The 17373-nt window shown below is 38.2% G+C and overlaps 1 protein-coding gene across 2 annotated transcripts in view; it reads right to left on the reverse strand.

The window, feature by feature from the left end:
- Vps8 (vacuolar protein sorting 8) overlaps window positions 1-16988 on the reverse strand; it is a 221275-nt gene extending 204287 nt beyond the window's left edge. Inside the window, exons 1-2 of one of the 2 annotated variants that reach the window (XM_068225913.1) lie at window positions 16854-16988; window positions 16108-16239 (exon numbers count right to left, since the gene is read on the reverse strand). In XM_068225913.1, the coding sequence (XP_068082014.1) occupies window positions 16108-16239; window positions 16854-16931 (210 nt within the window). In that variant the 5' untranslated portion in view covers window positions 16932-16988. Of the gene's footprint in view, window positions 1-16107; window positions 16242-16853 lie in introns of those variants that run through there. The other variant, XM_068225914.1, reaches the window with a different exon arrangement.
- Window positions 16989-17373: the final 385 nt, after the last annotated feature.

Below are 17373 nucleotides of genomic sequence, written 5' to 3' on the forward strand. Positions count from 1 at the left end.
TCACATACACACACCCCTTGTTCATTAATTATTCCTGGAATGTCCTTCTTGGAACCTGTTTCTGCCTTAAAATACCTATACATACCCTTCCATTTTTCACTAAAATTCGTATGACTGCCAATTATGCTTGTCATCATGTTATTCTTTTTTTTTCTAGTTGCTTTATATCGCACCGCCAACACAGATAGGTCTTATGGTGATGACAGGACAGGAAAGGAAGGGCTAGGAGTGGGAAGGAAGCAGCCGTGGCCTTAATTTATGTACAGCCCCAGCATTTGCCTGGTGTGAAAATGGGAAACCACAGAAAACAATTTTCAGGGCCGCCGACAGTGGGGTTCGAACCTACTATCTCACGAATACTGGATACTGGCCGCACTTAAGCGACTAGCTTGGTATATGTTATTCTTAGCTGCCTTCTTTGCCAGATTCTATTTCCTAGTAAGTTCCTTCAATTTCTCCTCACTTCCACAGACATCTCTGACTATTTCTTTCCAATCTGCACCTCCTTCTTAGTCTATTTCTCTATTATAATAAAGTGGGTCTTCACCATTTCTTAGCACCTTTAAAGGTACAAACCTGTTTTTACATTCCTCAACAATTGCTTTAAACCCATCCCAGAGACTGTTTACATTTTTATTTACCGTTTTCCACCGATCATAGTTACTTTTTAAAAACTGCCTCATGCCTGCTTTATGAGCCATATGGTACTGCGTAATAGTCCTAATTTTAAGACCTTCCTTTCCAACCCATTTATATTTAACTACGACAAAAACAGCTTGATGATCACTAATGCCATCTACTACTTCGGTTTCTCCATAGAGCTCATCTGGTTTTACCAGCACTACGTTCAGGATGTTTTTCCCTCTAGTTGGTTCCATCACTTTCTGAATCAGCTGTCCATCCCATATTAGCTTATTTGCCATTCGTTGGTCATGCTTCCTATTGTTCGCATTTCCTTCCCAACTGACATTTGGTAAATTCAGATCTCCCGCTACAATCACATTCCTTTCCATGTCGTTTCCCACATAGCTGATTATCTTATCAATCCCATTTATGGGATTACCCCAATGAAGATCTTTCCTTATATTAACACCTAGATACTTACAATGATCCCCAAAAGGAACTTTCACCCCATCAACGCAGAAATTAAAACTGAGAGGACTTTTCCTATTTGTGAAACTCACAACCTGACTTTTAACCCCGTTTATAAACATACCGTTGCCTGCTGTCCATCTCACAACATTATCGAGGTCACGTTGCAGTTGCTCACAATCTTGTAACTTATTTATTACTCTATACAGAATAACATCATCTGCAAAAAGCCTTACCTCTGATTCCACTTCTTTACTCATATCATTTATATATATAAGAAAACATAAAGGTCCAATAATACTGCCCTGAGGAATTCCCCTCTTAATTATTGCTAGGTCAATCGCAATACAGTCCATTTGACCCCCTGAATCCAAGATATCTGCTATATCTTGCTGGAATCCTACAAGTTGAGCTTCAGTGGAATAACCTTTCCTAAAACCGAACTGCCTTCTATCGAACCAGTTATTAATTTCACAAACATGTCTAATGTAATCAGAAAGAATGCCTTTCCAAAGCTTACATGCAACGCATGTTCAAACTTACTGGCCTGTAATTTTCAGCTTTATGTCGATCACCCTTTCCTTTATACACAGGGGCTACTACAGCAACTCGCCATTCATTTGGTATAGCTCCTTCACGCAAACAATAATCAAATAAGTACTTCAGATGTGGTACTATATCCAACCCATTGTCTTTAGTATATCCCCAGAAATCTTATCAATTCCAGCTGCTTTTCTAGTTTTCAACTTTTGTATCTTATTGTAAATGTCATTGTTATCATATGTAAATTTTAATACTTCTTTAGCATTAGTCTCCTCCTCTATCTGGACATTATCCTTGTAACCAACAATCTCTGCATACTGCTGACTGAATACTTCTGCCTTTTGAAGATCCTCACATACACACACCCCTTGTTCATTAATTATTCCTGGAATGTCCTTCTTGGAACCTGTTTCTGCCTTAAAATACCTATACATACCCTTCCATTTTTCACTAAAATTCGTATGACTGCCAATTATGCTTGTCATCATGTTATTCTTTTTTTTTCTAGTTGCTTTATATCGCACCGCCAACACAGATAGGTCTTATGGTGATGACAGGACAGGAAAGGAAGGGCTAGGAGTGGGAAGGAAGCAGCCGTGGCCTTAATTTATGTACAGCCCCAGCATTTGCCTGGTGTGAAAATGGGAAACCACAGAAAACAATTTTCAGGGCCGCCGACAGTGGGGTTCGAACCTACTATCTCACGAATACTGGATACTGGCCGCACTTAAGCGACTAGCTTGGTATATGTTATTCTTAGCTGCCTTCTTTGCCAGATTCTATTTCCTAGTAAGTTCCTTCAATTTCTCCTCACTTCCACAGACATCTCTGACTATTTCTTTCCAATCTGCACCTCCTTCTTAGTCTATTTCTCTATTATAATAAAGTGGGTCTTCACCATTTCTTAGCACCTTTAAAGGTACAAACCTGTTTTTACATTCCTCAACAATTGCTTTAAACCCATCCCAGAGACTGTTTACATTTTTATTTACCGTTTTCCACCGATCATAGTTACTTTTTAAAAACTGCCTCATGCCTGCTTTATGAGCCATATGGTACTGCGTAATAGTCCTAATTTTAAGACCTTCCTTTCCAACCCATTTATATTTAACTACGACAAAAACAGCTTGATGATCACTAATGCCATCTACTACTTCGGTTTCTCCATAGAGCTCATCTGGTTTTACCAGCACTACGTTCAGGATGTTTTTCCCTCTAGTTGGTTCCATCACTTTCTGAATCAGCTGTCCATCCCATATTAGCTTATTTGCCATTCGTTGGTCATGCTTCCTATTGTTCGCATTTCCTTCCCAACTGACATTTGGTAAATTCAGATCTCCCGCTACAATCACATTCCTTTCCATGTCGTTTCCCACATAGCTGATTATCTTATCAAATAATTCTGAATTCATGTCAGCGCTACCCTTTCCCGGTCTGTACACTCCAAAGACATCAAGTTGCCTATTATCTTTAGAAACGAGCCTTACACCCAGAATTTCATATTTTTCATCTTTAACTTTTTCATAGCTTACAAATTCTTCTTTCACCAGAATGAATACTCCCCTCCCACCATTCCTATCCTATCTCTACGATATACTCTCCACACATTTTTTAAACCATCTGCTTTTCTAGAACATATTTTGATATCTGACCTTTAACAGTCCCAGTACCTGGGAGGCAAAAAGTGAGTCTAGTTTATTTTCACCAGCACGCACCTTGTACACTCTTCTGGTCAACAGGTTAGTAGATTTTTCAAGTATGTCTATGGTTTTACACAAGAAACTTAGATTGGCAGATACAAACGCCAAATTATTTTTCAAAGAGCTGTCTTTCGGAAACTCTTGAATCTCGATTGATGGTGTGTCGCTCTTTTTTTATCAAGTGCGTTCACAACGGATGCAAAACTTTCGAAACCGCCTGCTTAATATACCACAACAATAAGCCAGGTACCCCACTGTGGGACAATAGGCAGAGCAGGAAGTGCAAAATCTGGGTTATCTTTAAACAGATCATTTCTTGAGGGTGCTTTTACAAAGACTTTTTTGCTATTAGACACTAATTTATCCACTTTAGTGTACTGAGCCCACCCCTGTGTAAAGCATGAACTATGCAAGCTTTTTGGCAAGCTTACAGAAAGGCCTTCAGTTGATTTTTTTTACATGCAAGTTGCCCTTTCAGTAAGTAGAAGCAATACATTGTCGTATTTTACACCTTTTGGCCAAAGTAAATGCATGGCCTCATTAACTTAGCTACAATGACATGGTTTGGAGCATGCATTTCTTTACATGCTAGCAAATAAGGATGTTAACGAACAGTTTTGCCATTCTTCAACACACCAATAACCAGTACAAAATTTCCTAATTTTCTGCTACTTGAATCAGTGGTTTCATCAATGCTCACCCACAGTTTTTCACAATCACATACCGCTTGAATTCTTTGTAAAGTTTCTTCAAATATTTTGGGAGATAATTTTTTCTTAATGTGGATTTGTCTGGAGGCTCAAAATTGATGTATTTTGTTAGGAAATTTCTCAGTCCCAGATTATATATTTTGCCAAGAGGAATGTTGGTGCAAACAAATGCTCTACATATATCTAAATACTACTGGGAGCATTCGGCTGTGTCTACATTTGAAGAAGTTGGTTCAAATATTAGTAATTGTCGTGAATACATACACGAAGCTGCCGCAATATGCTTATTTTCAGACAAATTCTAGGTTACTTGAGAACGCTGATCTGCACTAACATTTCCAATAGTAGTGAAAAAATTTGAAAATTTCTCTTTTCCAGTGCGCAGTTTAATCTATGGTACTCCCCGTCACCTTATCACTCTTTGATTGCCTTTCGCTGACATTCTATAAACTAAACCAGAGCGGGCTAACTAGTATGAGTGAGCTAGAATGCCAGCCAACTAGGATTACCAACTGAAAATTTCCAAATGCAGAACATTGCTTAGCAAAAAGCAGGACATTTAAGAAAAATGCCTGACAATTTCAATCGATAACAAAATTATACATGTATTACACACAACTTTTTACAAAAGGAAATACCTTACTTAATGATCAGTCCTTGCTGCAGTTCATTTCCTTGAAGCTGTATTTTTCAACAGAACCTACTTTTGAAAGAAGACGAGAGTTATTTTCTTGAAGTACATATTTATAAAATTCTTCACACGACACATCTTTGAAATTGAATTTCACAAGTAACATTCCTTTCACTGATTCTACCAACAAACAGTTCCTTTCCTTTGTCCATTGAGCATTTATGAATGAAAACACACGTTCAGTGGAGGCATTGCTGCCTGGCATGACAAAGAAAAACTGGCAAATGTTCAAAAGTTCAGAACATACCTCAATGTTCTGGCACTTATTAAAAAAAAAAAACAGACCATTGTTGGTCTAGTGTTGTATCTTTATCCAATGTTGAAATTTTAGAATAAGCCCTTACGTTGCAGAACTGGTTGAATAATTTTGAATCATCTATTTCTACACGTTTTGACTGTAAGTACTGAATACATGGTACAATATCGTCAAAGCTTAGGTCTTTAATGTTTTGAAGTTTCAACCATTTGAAACACTTGAATTCCTCTATAGGATGCATCCATTTATCCAAGTACTAAGTGCAGGTTTCATAGAAACAAGATACATTCTCCATAAACACTTTGCATTCTTTATCCAAACCATCTTCTGAAAATGAATTTAACATCTGTCTGACTTTAAGGGGAATGAATTGACCTTCAAGTCTGCCTTTCAATGAAGATTGGACAGATTCTAATAGTTCAAGCACTTCTACAACTGAATTATGTTCTTTCTCAAGTGACAAAATTTTATAGTGAAAAATGTGCATGGCTGAGATAAGAAGCAAAAGATAGAGCTCTGAAAAGTCATTTTCAAGGAAGTTTCTAATTGATGAAGGCACCGACTTCCTACCCTGAGAAAGAAAGTAGGATTTCAGAGCTGGGAACAATTGCAGGATTCTTTCAACTGCTGGATACAATGTTAACCACCTAGCCTTAGAATGATTTAAAAGCTGCAGATAATTTACATCAACAAATTCACAAAAGTCTTTCAGTTCCTGAGTGCGCACTGCATATATATAAAAGAAGTTGAAAATTTTCATCACCACAGACTCAATATCAACAGGAAGAGCATCAGCTCCGTGTTGCAAACAGTTATGTAGAATGTGAGCAGGACATCCAACACCTACTATGTTTTCATTCAAGTCTTTTTTGAGAGCAGAGAATACATTCTTCCCTTCCCTGTGTGCAAGGCCTCCAAAATTAACATTGGCATTGTCTCCAGAAAATGCAATGCATCTAGAAGTAATTTTATGTTTTTTGAGAGTATCTGAAATATAGGAGGAAATACATTCAGAACTTTCATTTGGCCATGCTTGTAAATCAAGAACTTTTATCTGAATGCCATTATTTTTGTAATCAAAGAATTGGATGACAATTGGAAACAACTTTAGTGCACCATGATTGCTTGCATCTGTTCCTAGGCCAAAAAATGGAACTTGATTATTAAGAGTTTCAATTATATCATCTTGTCGAGTGAGGAGCAATAACATTATTTATTATGGATTCTGTTTTAGTTCTTGCACAGGTCAGTTTCTGTGCTACTTCAGAACCTAAGAACATACTCTTACTCAATTTAGCTGTGCAGTCCATTGATTTGTATGACTGGTGATGGAAAACTGTATGAAATGACATTGTAGCTTCTGCGGCTTGAACATTTTTATCATCTGGTGAATATTTGGGAGTGACAACTGATAACATTGAACATGATACTGACCTAGTTCTCACCGTCTTTTTGTGTTTTTCACTGTTAATGTGTCTTTCCAAGTCGCCAACACCTTTGTATCCGACATTAACATAACTATGATACACTGCACATTTCGCTTCACTTTCACTGCGTCCGCGAGTAAAGCAAGGATACTTATGTTTTAGTTTATCCGAAAATTTACACTGTTTTTTTTTAGATTCACTCCTTTCAGGTTGCAAAGATGACATGCCAGTACGTAATAGGATGCAATGAGATTAATATTTCACTCCAATCGCTGCATACTCGCACTATAATTTATGGGGACAACCAGATAACCAAACACAATAGCTGCAAATCATATGGCAAGCACATGTAAACTGTAGCTCTCGACACTTCCGGTTTCTCTCAACATAAACGTGGAAATGAAGCGCGTTGATTGGTTGATCGATGCCTGGACTTCGAGTTCAATATATCGAATATTAGTATTACTTATTTCCACCCTCGGAAGTAGCGCCCTGTGCACATGGAGTTGATGTACAATACAATAACATGCTGTCTTCAGTCTAAAACCTAAGTGAGCAATCTTGTAACGAAAAATGCCGGACAATGTCAATAAATTAGAAATGCCGGCCGGACATAACCGAAATTATTGAAAAGCAGGACATATCCGGCAAAAGCCGGACGGTTGGTAACCCTACAGCCAACTCACTCGTGGAGGGAAACAACATGTGCAGCAAATCAAACTGCATAGCCATCTAAAGGTAACAACATAGCCAGTAACCAGCAAGTCACTGAACTTGCAGAAGGAAGTCCATAAATAGCTACAACATTCAGAAATATGACACTGTTAAAAACAATACCATAATCGTAAAATGTGAATAAGAGCATCATTTGGTAATACAGAAGCATTTTAAATTTTTTTGAGTAACAAGGATTGCCGATTTATGTGCTTATCACAGATTTTATTAAAATATGCATTTACATAAACATCTGCTCCCTATTCACCACAATAACAGTGGTATGAGTCATTCCTATGCAATCTCAAGAGACATCTGAATAATCATCTGTTCAAGTACCAAGCCCCAGCATTTGCCTAGTGTGAAAATGGGAAACCACGAAAAACCATCTTCAGGGCTGCCGACAGTGGGTTTCAAACCCACTATCTCCCGAATACTGGATACTGGCTGCACTTAAGTGACTGCAGCTACCGAGATACAGATGTTGATTCCCATAGAGAACCTGAAATATTTGTTCCGAATGAGTAAGTTTATAATACCAACTAGCAATTACCCGCGGCTTCGCTGGAGTGGATTTCTTCATTTGATCAAAGTAATAGTTCCTCGACATTGTACTAAGATATTATCTGAAAATTCCTAAAGTATAAAAACTCACCCTTAAATCGAGTTTCATTTACCCCAGAAATTCTTTGTAAACCACGTTTGTGGTATTACCTTTTGGGGCTAAGACCATGCGACATAGAACTGTACATGTGAGAAACAGTCTTCTCTCAACTCGAAAAAATATATACATGTTTCTTTTTTTTTTTTTGCTAGGGGCTTTACGTCGCACCGACACAGATAGGTCTTATGGCGACGATGGGATAGGAAGGCCTAGGAGTAGGAAGGAAGCGGCCGTGGCCTTAATTAAGGTACAGCCCCAGCATTTGCCTGGTGTGAAAATGGGAAACCACGGAAAACCCTCTTCAGGGCTGCCGATAGTGGGATTCGAACCTACTATCTCCCGGATGCAAGCTCACAGCCGCGCGCCTCTACGCGCACGGCCAACTCGCCCGGTTCTTTATTTTTAAAGGAGATTCCAAATACCTATTCCCACATCTGCAACATCTTCAGTTTTTGAGATATACATAAGTATCCCCATAAAAAGAATTTAACCGCTTGATCAGTCCTCCCCTCCACCGCAATCTAAGTGTATTTTCCAAAAACAAAAATACATGTTTCTTTATTTTCAAAGAAGATTCCAAATACCAATTTTCATGTCTGTAACATCTTCAGTTTCTAAGATATAAATATAAATAATTGAACTATTTTTCACTTCTTTTCACCCCCTGTTAAGTGCCTTCTCCAAGAACAAAAAAGTACAGGTTCCTGTATTTTTAAAGGACTTTCCAAATTCCAAGTTTCTTGTCTCTAACATTTTAACTTTTTGACACATAATGTAAATGAAATAGCGTATGGCTTTTAGTGCCGGGAGTGTCCGAGGACATATTCGACTCGCCAGGTGCAGGTCTTTTGATTTGATGCGCGTAGGCAACCTGCGGCTCGTGATGAGGATAAAAAGATGATGAAGACGACACATACAGCCAGCTCCGTGCCAGTGAAATTAACCAATGATGGTTAAAATTCCCAACCCTACCGGGAATCGAAGTTGGGACCCCTGTAACAAAAGGCCAGCACGCTAACCATTTAGCCATGGAACCAGACCCATATAATGTAGATATAACGGTACTCATTTTAAAAATTCACCCGCTTTTCCAATTCTTTTCAGCCCCTTAACTGGATTTTCCAAAAACAAAAAAATAAGTGTTTCATTATTTTTAAAGGAGATTCCAAATATCAGTTTTCATACCTGTACGTCTGTGACACCTTCAGTTTTTGAGATAAATATATACGCATAAGAATAATTCAACTACTTCTTCTTCACTTCTTTCCACCCCTCTCCTGCCTTAAGTGGACTTCCCGAAAACAACAAAATACCGTACGTGTTTCTTTACTTTGAAAGGAAATTCATAATACCAACTTTCAAGTCTGTAACAGCTTCAGTTTTTAAGATAAGGCATTCTCATAGACATATTTCAACTCCTTATTTACTTATTCTCAACCCCACACCCCTTACGTCGATTTTCCGAAAAAAACAAATGCTTGTTTCTTCATTTTTAAAGGAGGTTCCAAATACTATTTTTCACGTCTGTAACATCTTCAGTTTTGGAGATATAAGTATCCTCATACAAAGAATTCAACTAACTTTTCAATTCATTCAACCCCCTTAAGTGGATTTTCCGAAGACAAAAAGAACACGCGTTTCTTTACTTTGAAAGAATATTCCAAATACAAATGTTCATGCCTCTAACATCTTCAGTTTTTGAGATATAAGTATCTTCATAAAAATAATTCAACTCCTTTTTCACCCCAGCCCGTTAAGTTGATAACCCCCCTCCCCCCCCCTCCAAATATGTGTGTTTCTTTATTTTCTTTAAGGCAATTCCAAATACAAATTTTCACGTGTGAAACCTTCAGTTTTTGAGATATAAGTTTCTCCATAAAAATAATTAAACTTTTTCACTTCCTTTCACCCTCCCTCCTTTAAGTGAATTTTACGAAAACCAGAAAAACTTCTTTATTTATAAAGGAGCTTCCAAATGCCAGTTATCACGACTAACATCTTCAGTTTTGAGATATATGTATCCTCATAAAAAGGAATTAAACTCCTTTTTCACCTCCCCCTCCCCCAAGTTGATTCCCTCTACCCAAAATGCGTATTTCTTTATTTTTAAAGGAGATTCCAAATACTAATTTTCACATCTGTAAAATCTTTATCTTTTCAGATATAAATATCCTCATACAAAGTATTCAACTAATTTTTCAATTAATTGACCCCCCCCCCTTAAGTGGATTTTCCAAAGACAAAGATTACGTGTTTCTTTACTTTGAAAGAACATTCAAAACAAACATTTTTCATATCTGTAACATCTTCAGTTTTTGAGATATAAGTATCCTCATGAAAAGAATTCAACTCCTTTTTCACTCCAACCCCGCCCCTTAAGTTGGTATCCCCTACCCAAATATGCGCGTCTCTTTATTTTCGAAGGAGATTCCAAATTTCAATTTTTATGTCTGTAACATCTTCAGTTTTTGAGATATAAGTCTCCTCATTAAAGGTGTCCAAAAGGTGTTCAACCCCTTTTCCCCCCATTTTTCACCACCCTTAATGGGATTTTCCAAAAACCAAAACATGTGTGTATTTTTAAAGGAGATTCAAAATACCAATTTTTATGTCTATAAACTTTTAAATTTTTGAGATATAGATGTTCTCATTTTAGAAATTCACCCCCTTTTTCACTCCCTTAGCGAAGGGATATCAAAAAATCCTTCCTTAACAAGCACCTAAATGTTAATATGAATGTATCCCCAAAATTTCATTTTTTTATGTCCCGTGGTTTTGGCTTGGCGATAATGAATCAGTCAGTCAGTCAGGACAAGTTATTTTATATATATAGATATAGTTGTTCCGTTAACATAATGTCATGCTTCCTTGAATGGACCAACTACATTGGTATTATAGATTTACTCATTCGGAACAGATATTTCAGGTTCCCTATGAGAATCAACATCTATATCATCTGATGGTCAGGCAGGCATCAGTTTTTGAAAATGGGACAAAGTCTCTCATAGTGCTTGATGATGATGATGCTTGTTGTTTTAAGGGGCCTAACATCGAAGGTCATCGGCTCCTCTCTCATAGTGCACTGGCATTACTGGTGGCTCCAAGTAGCCTACCCAGTGGCCTCCACGGTATGCGCTAGCCGTGCATCTCGGTAGGTGTGCTATTTACCAACTGATGAGCCCAACTTAGCACACTGGGGTGAAATGCTGGCAACTAGGAATGAGTTAGCTGGAAAATTTATAATGTCCAATAACGGACTAACTACATTGGTATTGCAGCTACCGAGCTCAGTAAAATGCAAGATTAACTCCCCATTCCTACTAAGTCACGCTTCCTTGAAGTCATGCTTCACTCCGAGAGGGAACTGCTTATCTATGACACTACCAAGGTTCCACGAAGTTCCATAAGTGAACGTGAGCTGATCACCGACCATTATCAGCAGGAAAATATTCAAAAGAAAGTGTTAGTTTAGTGAACATACCTCAATCCATTGTACAGGGTGTTATAAAATGTATTAAAGAATGCAAAACAATATTAAACAAGCCAAAAATTAGCTCAAGAAAGATCTTTAATTATGGTGATGAATGTTGATTACACAGTGAGGACCTGATCCAAAATTATCCTCACCTAAGCTGGCTTTTTCTTCTATGGCTATACAGTTCATTGTAAACCGTGGCCGCTTCAACAATCTTCCGCCATTTATGTCAATACAACACTAAATCTTTCCAATTTCTATAGCCAATTTCCCAAAGATCTTCAATGACTCCATCCATCTGGGTCTCGGTTGACCTTGTCCTCTCTGCCCCCTTGGATTTCCATTTAATCTATGTTTAGGTACTTACACATCACTCATCCGTCCTACGTGCCCGGCCTACCTCAATCTGGCTGATTTCAATATTCTTCTAATAGGTGGATCTTTATAAATGTTGTACAATTCATGACTGTACCTTTTCCTCAACGTTTCTCTTTCACAGATTGGGTCGATGATTCTTTAGAGTATCTTTCTTTTGAAGGCATCCAGCATTCTAGTATCTTTTGCTGTTAATGGCCAAGTTTCCAAGGCATATATAAGCACAGGTCTTGTAAGTGTTTTGTTGATGGTTAATTTAGAGGTACAAATCAAAAGCCTTGAGGAAAGAAGTCTTATCAGAGCAAAATAGTCTCTGTTGGCTGCTATTAATCTCTGTTTAATTTCATACGAGGTATCATTTGAGTAGGTGACTACCAATCCCAGATATTTAAACTGCTCAACTGTCTCAATGGTGTAACTGCTCACAGTTACAGCAGCTGGCATGTTCTCCTACATGCTTTGCCAGCAACCATATATTAAGTTTTCTGCTGATTGACGTTCGGTCCCATTTTCCTACTGGCCTGTTTAAGGGCAATGACTGTCTCCTTCAATGCCTTTTGAGTTCTTGCCACTATACCTTTATCATTAGAATAGGCAAAAGTACCTGCACTGATCTATGGAAAAATGTTCCCCTATTCAGGAGGTTTGTATCTCTCATCACCTTCTCCAAGGCAACATTAAAAAAGGAGACATGTCAACGCATCTCCCTGCCCTACCCCATTTTGCATATCTAATATCTGACGTCTTTCCTCCAGTTCTTATACACCTTTGTGTCTCACTAAGTTGACTTTAGAGGCTGAAAAGTATTTAGTTAAAGAATGTAATCCTGAAATAGTGAGAAATCTGTTGAGAAAACACAATCGCCATGGTCAAGTAGTTAGAAAACATTTTGTTAACAGGTAAATAACTTTGGAACACAGTTCTTTTCACTGCAGAGTGCAAAATACACATCTTGGGTTCAGATAAGATGGATTATGTATAGCACAAGCCAAATATGGGTCTAGGTAAATGATCTAAGACTCTCTGTGAAACATGGTCGAGGATCAGTTATGATATTGGTTTTTACGGCCACTAGTGGGTCAGTAATTTGGAGTTCATTGAGGTTATCATGGACAAGAATGTATACTTCATCATTTAAAGAAGCCCACAAAGCAGTCTCTGAATCAACTGGAATGTGTGGACTGGAGGATTATCCTACTGAAATTTAAGAATTTCAACAGTATACAACAGCCTAGTATAAAGAACCATGAAATGTTCCAGCAGCAGTTTATATTTGTGCTGGTTCCATTTCTCATTAATGTAATGGATTGTGCCCACTCCACGACAAGAAATCCACTCCCAACAAGACACTGACACTCTACTACTGTAGGCATGAATAGTGGCGTATCTGTGGTCGAATCGGGTGCCAAGAGGACGATATACCAAAGCGAGTCCTTCCTGTGTAGTAGAAAAGGTGACTTCATCAGAAAATATTACCCTTTAATATTAACAACTGCCTTCAAAGTAGCAGCAGTATGAAAGCTATGCCTTTCAACCTCTGCCACTAATCTGACGTCGTGTTGTGGTGTTGAAATTTTTCTTCTACCACTCCCAGCTTTTCGGGCAAAAATAACTGAACATCAGTAATTCTGCACCCACACTGAACTGTCCTTTCTGAAACGTGAAAATACCTAGCAGCTTAGGATGCTGAAAAACTAAGTTCAATCAAAGCCTGTATTACACTTTCTTTTGTTCGTTCTTTAACCTCTTTGTTGGGCCATGTCAAACAGTCAACTGGAGTGTGTCAGACAGAAATAGCATCATTGGTTATCTTGTAGAGTGTTAGCATCTACCCAGGTCTTCAAATAATGGCAAAGTCTTCCCAATAATAGAAATATAAATTAAAAAATTAAAAATATAAATATGCTTAGAGTCTTAACTATATTATTTGGAGACATAATTCTAAAGATTTAAAAGAAAATATAGTTTATAATCTCCACCTCAAAACTGTAATTTGTTTTCTAAAGACCTGCATTGAGAGTAACTGTATAAGTTACACAAAATAATTCCTAAATTATTTCTTTGATTGTAAGTTAAGAAATACTACTACAGCAGCTGCTACAACTATAAAATAATGTTTTTTAATTAGTTGAAGAAATTGAAAATTGGCTGTCTAACAACTTCAAAATCCTCTGAAAAATGTCATTACTCCATGTGACTGAAGTCTTGAAAACAGTTTAAGAGCCTGTCACAAACTTAACTTTAAGATTTTGAAAGGAACGTTGACAGGATGAAAATTAGTGGAAAAATAACTTTTCAGAAGTGGATAAACAGGTCCTCCATGACCTAATTCTGGCAATATAAAAATGCTACAATAGAAAATCCCTATTTAGAACTGGTCTTGTTTGCTCTTTCAGCTATAATTTTGCCTCATTCAAATACAGAATTTGAGCGTGTTCAGTCAGTTTATCATTGTTAAAAACGAGAAATAGAGTGCATTAAAAAAAAAACAGCTGCATGGAAAAATGTTGTTTGCATATGAGGTCCTGTCAGAAGTTCTTCAATTTGTTAGATCAAGTGCAGCTTACAATTCATCAGAAAAATCAATGGATACGCGAAGTGCTTCTGAAAGAGGTGCAGTTAAGGAGGGATGAGGATGATTTATGTTTCTATTGGGTGAGTTCAGTATCATTTGAAACTAATTGTACATTTATATATTTTTCTCCTTCTCCCTCAGCTGCTACACTTAAAAAATGTGTGACCGGGTGAGTTGGTCGTGTGGTTAGAGGCACGCGTCTGTGAGCTTGCATCCGGGAGATAGTGGGTTCGAATCCCACTGTTGGCAGCCCTGAAGATGGTTTTCCGTGGTTTCCCATATTCACACCAGGCAACTGCTGGAGCTGTACCTTAATTAAGGCCACGGCCGCTTCCTTCCAACTCCTAGGCCTTTCCTATCCCATCATCGCCATAAGACCTATCTGTGTCGGTGCGACGTAAAGCCACTAGCAAAAAAACAAAGAGAGAGAGAGAGTGTGTGTGTGTGTGAACCAACATGTTATATTCTGGGTAAAACTTCACCAAATAGTTTGCAAAAGAGAGGTTAAGGATCCAACATAGCGTGGTTCACACGATATCACAGCATGCTACACAAGGCTTCCAACTTGAGAACTTACGTCAGGCTAGTAACAAGAACATGACAGAAAATGGGATATGTCCAGCTAGTAACAAGAACATGACAGAAAATGGGATATGTCCAGCTAGTAACAAAACCACTGGGCTGGACTGGTTAGGTCAGAGGTACAAAGCGGCTCATAGGCCTCTACGTGAAAGTACTAGGTAGTGACAAGACCTTCGGATAGTTACGTTGCAGATACTGCAACTACATCCGGTGCACACCACGACACCTCACACCGCGGTTTAATTATTTTCACTGAATCTGGTAGCAATGGGCCACACGTGAGGCGAGCTCTATCAGAGACATGAAAAATTGCCCTGGAAACAATAGGAACACAGGAAATAGCCACATTTCAGAGACTGATATAGTGTTGGTTTTAAATTTCCTATATAAATAAGGTTTCATCTAGGGTCAAGTTGATGTGTCCCTGGCAAGCATAAAGGAAGGATCTCACCTCATCTCTTTTAGGTATCATTTTGCATAATTTTTACAAGATTTTCACTTTCATGAAAATGCGAACGAACTGGCAAAATGTAACCCTATTCTATAGTACGTTCTTGTAGTGACAATCGCATTAGTAGGGATACTAAAAGATATGGGTTGTTTGTTTTTTTTTTTTTGCTATGGGCTTTACGTCGCACCGACACAGATAGGTCTTATGGCGACTATGGGATAGGAATGGCCTAGGAGTTGGAAGGAAGCGGCCGTGGCCTTAATTAAGGTACAGCCCCAGCATCTGCCTGGTGTGAAAATGGGAAACCACGGAAAACCATTTTCAGGGCTGCCGATAGTGGGATTCGAACCTACTATCTCCCGGATGCAAGCTCACAGCCGCGCGCCTCTACGCGCATGGCCAACTCGCCCGGTAGATATGGCTCTAATTTCATGCAACTCTTATTAGAGGAATGTCATTCAAAGTAGAATATAATAATTAAAATGGCATATGGCCCCTGGACAGCCCTGGTGCAGGTCTCTCGAGTTGATGCCCATGGGTGACCTGTGCATTTGTGAGGATGGGGCCCATCTAGAATTAATTCTAATGTTGAAGATGGCACACATACTCGACCCAAGACAGAGGGGAATTGTCCAATAAAGGTTAAAGTCACCGACCCGGCAAAGAATCGATTCTGGGACCCTTTGGACCAAAGGCTAGCAGGCTAACCAGTTAGCCACAGAGCCAGACATGCAAACTGGAGACTACTCTGAGGAAGTTTGAATTCAAACTTATTATTACATTAAAATCTAAGGCCTAATGGTGATAACAATATAGGCCTAAAATACACTTTGCACTAGATACAGATATTACCTCTGCTGCAGTGATGAGACAGCTGGATAACTCATCTTCACTAAGTGATGTCCGATCATCCAATTCATTTAGAATACTCTCAAGGGTTGGTGTGTGGTCAACAGGTGGTATATCATACTCAGCATCATCCAGCTGAAATAGTGGAATGTTGTTCTTTTATTTGTATATGATAAGTACAGAAATGAAAAAGGATAAGTGAAAACGTACTGACAGTAAAAGAACACTCGCACCTTCAATGCATCAAGTATCAGCAATAATTAATTACAACCCATTTTAGTCATGTCTGTCAATTGGCTTCCAGTTATGGCCATTCAGAGATCATAAAACAGTTAGGAACAACAGGCTGCGACCGAGAAAAATTGTTTTTCAAGTGAACAGAATGTATTAACTCTTATGTGAAAACAATTTTCAAATTTGAAAAAGGAAAGGAACATATCTGTCAATTTAATCACAGAATAGCCGATCGATCATAACCCTTTCGAATGCCACTTTCGAACTCCATTGTAGAACATTATACAACATTTAACTACTACAATTTAGTATAAATTTAAATCCCGTGAGTGCAGTGAAGAATAGCGAAGCTACAGCAATTATACTGAATGAATAACATTACATTCTTCTGAATATAGGATGTGTCTACCTGACAGCTGTCAATAACCCTACTGTTTGGCGTTAAAAAAAAACAAAAAAAACGTGCCTCCCTTCATACGTCAATATCAATGTAAACATAATTTTATTACAGTTACCTCTTCAATATCAAGATTTAAAGTGACATCAATTTGTTCCGATGAGGTGCACGTTGAACCGGCACCGTGCTCTGTCATATTTCTAACAACAACGCCCACAGCCCACACACCCAAAACAAAACCTTACATCAGGCAAAGAAAATATATATGTAAATACACCACCGCCTTCTCGCTCCTCATATTCTAACGTATACATAAACTACATGCACAGTGCGGCCAGAATTGCATTTACAAAACATTAAAGATGCCAACGCTTACATTACACCAAAAAAAAAAACTTAACATGTTACTAATTGCGAAGATAATGCACATACAGAAACTAACATTTCACGTTTGAGCCTGACTTAAAGTATACAAACGTAAAATATAAACGTTACCAGATACAGAATGTGTATCAGATTTTTTTCAACAGGGGTTTGGAATAACACGAGTAATGGAGCACCAATTCAGAACTTTTATCACCGATATTCTTCAGCAGCGGACGCACACATTTTTCTATCACCATTTCGCTGACAATTTA

This window comes from Anabrus simplex, chromosome 2 (genome assembly GCF_040414725.1).
Source record: "Anabrus simplex isolate iqAnaSimp1 chromosome 2, ASM4041472v1, whole genome shotgun sequence".
In the NCBI taxonomy this organism is placed as follows: domain Eukaryota; kingdom Metazoa; phylum Arthropoda; class Insecta; order Orthoptera; family Tettigoniidae; genus Anabrus; species Anabrus simplex.